At 48.6% G+C, this 4,880-nt stretch overlaps 1 protein-coding gene across 2 annotated transcripts in view; it reads left to right on the forward strand.

Annotated features, from left to right (window-relative positions):
- LOC108250777 (echinoderm microtubule-associated protein-like 6) overlaps positions 1-4,880 on the forward strand; it is a 21,058-nt gene that overhangs the window by 11,339 nt on the left and 4,839 nt on the right. Inside the window, exons 19-31 of one of the 2 annotated variants that reach the window (XM_037974768.1) lie at positions 221-332; positions 401-528; positions 1,554-1,695; positions 1,774-1,926; positions 1,997-2,128; positions 2,211-2,299; positions 2,380-2,547; positions 2,619-2,820; positions 2,934-3,060; positions 3,129-3,207; positions 3,287-3,416; positions 3,493-3,591; positions 4,428-4,448. In XM_037974768.1, the coding sequence (XP_037830696.1) occupies positions 221-332; positions 401-528; positions 1,554-1,695; positions 1,774-1,926; positions 1,997-2,128; positions 2,211-2,299; positions 2,380-2,547; positions 2,619-2,820; positions 2,934-3,060; positions 3,129-3,207; positions 3,287-3,416; positions 3,493-3,591; positions 4,428-4,448 (1,582 nt within the window). The remainder of the gene's footprint in view (positions 1-220; positions 333-400; positions 529-1,553; positions 1,696-1,773; positions 1,927-1,996; positions 2,129-2,210; positions 2,300-2,379; positions 2,548-2,618; positions 2,821-2,933; positions 3,061-3,128; positions 3,208-3,286; positions 3,417-3,492; positions 3,592-4,427; positions 4,449-4,880) is intronic. The other variant, XM_037974769.1, reaches the window with a different exon arrangement.

Genomic DNA, 4,880 nt, shown 5'->3' on the forward strand with positions numbered 1-4,880 from the left:
ATCCATCCGTCCATCCATCCATCATCCATCCATCCATCATCCATCATCCATCCATCCATCCATCTGTCCAGAATAAAACCAATAAGCTTAACCGAATGTTAAAGTTTGTCTCCTGGACCATTTTTACCTAATTTTGTCTGTGTTGTTGTTTTGTCTGTGTTGTTGTGTTGTCTGTGTTGTTGTTTTGTTTGTGTTTGTTTGTGTTACACTCTCTGTGCAGGGTTTTGTGACAGGGGGGAAGGATGGCATCGTGGAGCTGTGGGATGACATGTTTGAGCGATGTTTGAAGACGTACGCCATAAAGCGAGCTGCGTTATCTCCGTCCTCAAAAGGTTGGAACTCCTGCTCTCAGTTAGTTCTGAAGTTTCTTCTGTTGGGTTTATTGTTGTTTTCTGACCAGGTCTGCTGCTGGAGGACAACCCGTCCATCAGAGCCATCACTCTGGGTCACGGTCACATCCTGCTTGGAACAAAGAATGGAGAAATCCTGGAGATCGATAAGAGTGGACCAATGACGCTGCTGGTTCAGGTCAGACTCTGGTTTATGACCCAGTTTGTGTTGAGTGATGCATAAAACGAGTCACAGACACGCTCAAACACCTGATTCTTAGCATTTTTATTGTGAAGAAGAAGAAGAACTGATGGGCGGCCATGACTCCATGACTGAGTCCTAACTTCCTGTGGAGATAAAACTTTCCAGAAGAAATGCTGAAGGTTCCAACGCAGAAACACCCATCAGCTGTCTCCTTTTATAATATTCTAATCTGGACAGAAACAGATCCCTATTTTGAAGAGTATCTATGAGTTTTATTTTGAAATTCCTGGTTAAACCTCTTCCTGTTCCTCTGAATCCTCCTGAAGATCAGAGCTCTGATTAGAGACGACAGGAAGGATCTGTGGGGGCGGCCATGATGGAAACATAGGAGGAAGAAAATCATGCTGGGTAATACAGAAGACCCAGAACCAGTTCAGGCAGAAACCCAGAGTAAAAAGTAAGCCTCAGACCAACAGTCTCTGAGTGAAAACTATCAGTCGGATCAGGCAGAACTTCTTGACCCGTGAGCAGCAGAAGGTTCTGATGGTTCTACAGGGCTTATGGAGGAAGAGTCTTCACTTCTTGTTTGAAGCTCAGATCCAATGGAAGTCAATGAGAGTTTGGGTGTGTGACCTCTGACCTCTGACCTCTGAGAGGACACCATCAGTCCTCCAGCAGAGAGACACTCTAGGTGGAAGAGGACAGGAGAAGAAGAGGACAGACTGAGGGAATAGGAAGGTTGTAAAAATGTTGAAAAGTTTGTGACATCCGTCGAAACATTCTGTGATAAAATCTGTAAAAATCCTGAGAAAACTGTTCAAGATCTAAAACCTCAGGTCAGTCATTAAAGTCCAACTTCCTGTTTCAACTCTGAGCTGTAGAACTCCAAACCGGACCTCCAACAGGACCGGGTTTAGAGCTCCAACAGGACCGGGTTTAGAGCTCCAACAGGACCAGGTTTAGAGGTCACTGAAGGATAACGAGTGGAAGATAATTGAATCTGTGTTTGGTGCGTTCAGGGACACATGGAGGGGGAGGTGTGGGGTTTGGCAGCTCATCCTCTACTTCCTGTCTGCGCCTCCGTCAGCGATGATAAAACTCTGAGAATCTGGGAGCTGTCAGCCAATCACAGGATGGTTGCTGTCCGTAAACTGAAGAAAGGTGAGGGGAGCTTTTGTAAACAGCTGTGTTGGTGTTCGGATCACCTGGTTTACCTGTATGTCTCGTGTTACCTGCTAGGTGGGCGCTGCTGCGCCTTTTCTCCGGACGGTAAAGCTCTGGCAGTCGGTCTGAACGACGGCAGCTTCATGGTGGTGAACGCAGACACGCTGGAGGACATGGTGACCTTTCACCACCGCAGGGAGCTCATCTCAGACATTCGTTTCTCCCAAGGTACCTGAACTCAGCGCACAGGTGAGACACGGTGGAGTTCAGCCTCTGATGAGTCAGGTGTGTGTTACAGATGTAGGAAAGTACCTGGCCGTGGCATCCCATGATTCCTTTGTGGACATCTACAACATCCTGACAAGTAAAAGAGTTGGCATTTGTAAAGGAGCCGGGAGCTTCATCACTCACATAGACTGGGACTCCAGAGGTCAGTCACCTGTCCTGCTGCAGCCGCCTCTCACCTGTCTGAGGTCTGGACCAGCAGATCTAAGCCTCTGTGCTGTTTGCAGGTAAACTGCTGCAGGTGAACACCGGAGCCAAGGAGCAGCTTTTCTTTGAGGCTCCACGAGGACGCAAACAGAACATCAGTGTGGCCGAGGTCAGGAACTGGCTCTGGTTGTTCCGGTCCGGTTGTTCAGGTAAAATGTGTTGTCATGGAATTTTTCTACGTGTGTCCAGTTTGAGAAGTTGGACTGGGCCACCTGGACCTCAGTTCTGGGTCCCACCTGTGAAGGAATATGGCCGACTCTCAGCTTCATTAACGCAGCTTCGCTCACCAAGGATTGCAAACTTCTTGCCACCGGAGATGACTTTGGCTTTATTAAACTCTTCAACTTCCCTTCCAGGGTGAGGCCGGAACCAAAGGTATGTTCTGATGGTATCAAGTTCCTGATCTAACGGTTTAAACATCCCCTCAGGGCCAGTTTGCCAAGTTTAAGAAGTATGTGGGTCACAGCACCAATGTGACGAATGTCCGCTGGTCCAACGATGACTCCATGCTGCTGTCGGTGGGTGGGGCCGACACGGCGCTGATGATCTGGACCAGAGAACCGCCGAGTCACAAAGAGAACAAAGCCATGGACAGCGAGGAGTCGGATGTGGACTCAGAAGAAGACGGAGGTAGCTTCACACAGAGGGAGGGGGTGGTCATGATTATGGGATGGATCTGTTGTGTTTCAGTGATACGGTTGCTGGATCTGGTGCGGTTCAGTGAAACACTGTTGTGGGTTTAGGGTACGACAGTGACATCGCTCGAGAGAAGGGGGTGGACTACGTGGCTAAGATCTATTCGGCGAGCACCAGGAACATGTCAGGAACCAAACCCCACCTGCAACACAGAGAGCCTCCTGCGGAGGAGAGGTAACCTGCTGCAACAGTTCACTTCCTGATGCGTTCAGACAGGTTATAATGTTGCTCATCCTGTTCAGGCCTCCTGTGAGCCGAGCTGCTCCGCTGCCCGACAAGCTGCTGAAGAACAACGTGACGAAGAAGAAGAAGGTGGTGGAGGTCAGCTCCTGACGTCCGGTTCACAAAGGTCTGCTGACCTTCGGCTCTCCGTCTGACAGCTGTTTGTGTTTGTTGGTAGGAGCTGGTGCTGGAGCACGTCTTTGGCTACAGAGGCTTCGACTGCCGCAACAACCTGCATTACCTCAACGATGGCGCTGACATCATCTTTCACACTGCTGCGGCTGTCATCATCCAGAACCTGTCAGCCGGTGTGTAGAACTCTGTCAGAGCTTCTGAAACTGCTGCTGCTGATGACCTCACACTTCCTACTTCCTGTTCTCACAGGAACTCAGAGTTTCTACCTGGAACACACCGATGACATCCTCTGTCTGACTGTCAATCAACACCCCAAGTACCAGAACATCATCGCCACTGGCCAGATCGGTGAGTCCTACACCAGAACCTGCAGAACCTGCAGAACCTGCAGAACCCAGAGAAACGAAGAATGTCAAACAGAACAGGAAGTGGGACTGGGATTATTGTTGTACAAAATGAGACAAACCTGAAAAGCAATTGTTCTAAAGAAAAGTTGATTTGAATCTAAGACAGAGACAATCTCTGAGTTTTATTGTGAAAGTCCAGGCTCAGTCCTCTTCCTGTTCCTCTGAATCCTCCTGAACATCAGAGCTCTGATTAGAGACGACAGGAAGGATCTGTGGGGGCGGCCATGATGGAAACACAGGAAGAAGCAAAGTATGCTGGGTAATATAGAAGCTGCTGAGGAGCTGGTTGCCATGGTGATTCCTCCTCGTCAAAAGGAGTCAGCTGAGGAGGTTCAGCCATCTGACCTCGGGTCAGATCACGATGGACACGTTTACTCACACCTCGTTATCAGTTAACCTCACCTGCCTGTCTTTGGTCTGTGGGAGGAGTAAACCCAGGTGAGCTCCACCCAGAAAGGCCCCAGGCTGGGAGAAGATCAACCTTCCTGCTGGGAGGCGACAGCTCTAACCGCTGCACCACTGTCTCAATAAATACTGATGAATGTTAAAATAAAAGCAGAAACTCTCAGGTTTGATCATGTTTGAAATGCTGTCAGGTGTCAAACAGTTCAGATGTTCTGGTTCTGAGGATTCTGGTGGTACACCTGCTCTTTGTGTTTCAGGCTCAGGTTCTGCAGAACCTCCTGAGAACTGCTCAGCATGTTGCTTTCATTCATTACTGGCTGCTTCACCTTGTTGGTTTGTTTTTCTTTTTCACTGCTTTCTCATTGTCACCAGGTGACCTCTCTGACCTGACAGGTAAGAGTGCTCATCACTGACCCATTCACACACACAGTTCTGTCCGCTTTGATGTTTTGGTGTCTTTGTTCACCACCACTGCCTTGATGTTGGTCCATGTGGTTCCATTTACAGATCTCTGTAGACCCTGGATAGTTTAGACCTTGGTCCTGTGGTCTTTGGTATCTTAGTGTTTGGGTCCTTGGCTCACTGATGCTGTGGGCCTCACTGCTCATCCAGGCTGTTTGATCAGATTCATTAAATGAGTTTTCTCTTCTCTGATGTCAGAAACTCAACAGGGTTAGGCCCGGTTAGAACTCGGACAGGACAGAACCCGAGAAAAGGTTCTGTTCCTGTTTAACCTGCTGATTCAGAGTCTATGTTGAGGTTCTGGTCCTGAACTGAATCATCCTAAATAAATAAGTTCTGTGAGAAACTGGACCTATTATATTC

The sequence above is a fragment of the Kryptolebias marmoratus genome, linkage group LG3 (assembly GCF_001649575.2).
Source record: "Kryptolebias marmoratus isolate JLee-2015 linkage group LG3, ASM164957v2, whole genome shotgun sequence".
Taxonomy (NCBI): domain Eukaryota; kingdom Metazoa; phylum Chordata; class Actinopteri; order Cyprinodontiformes; family Rivulidae; genus Kryptolebias; species Kryptolebias marmoratus.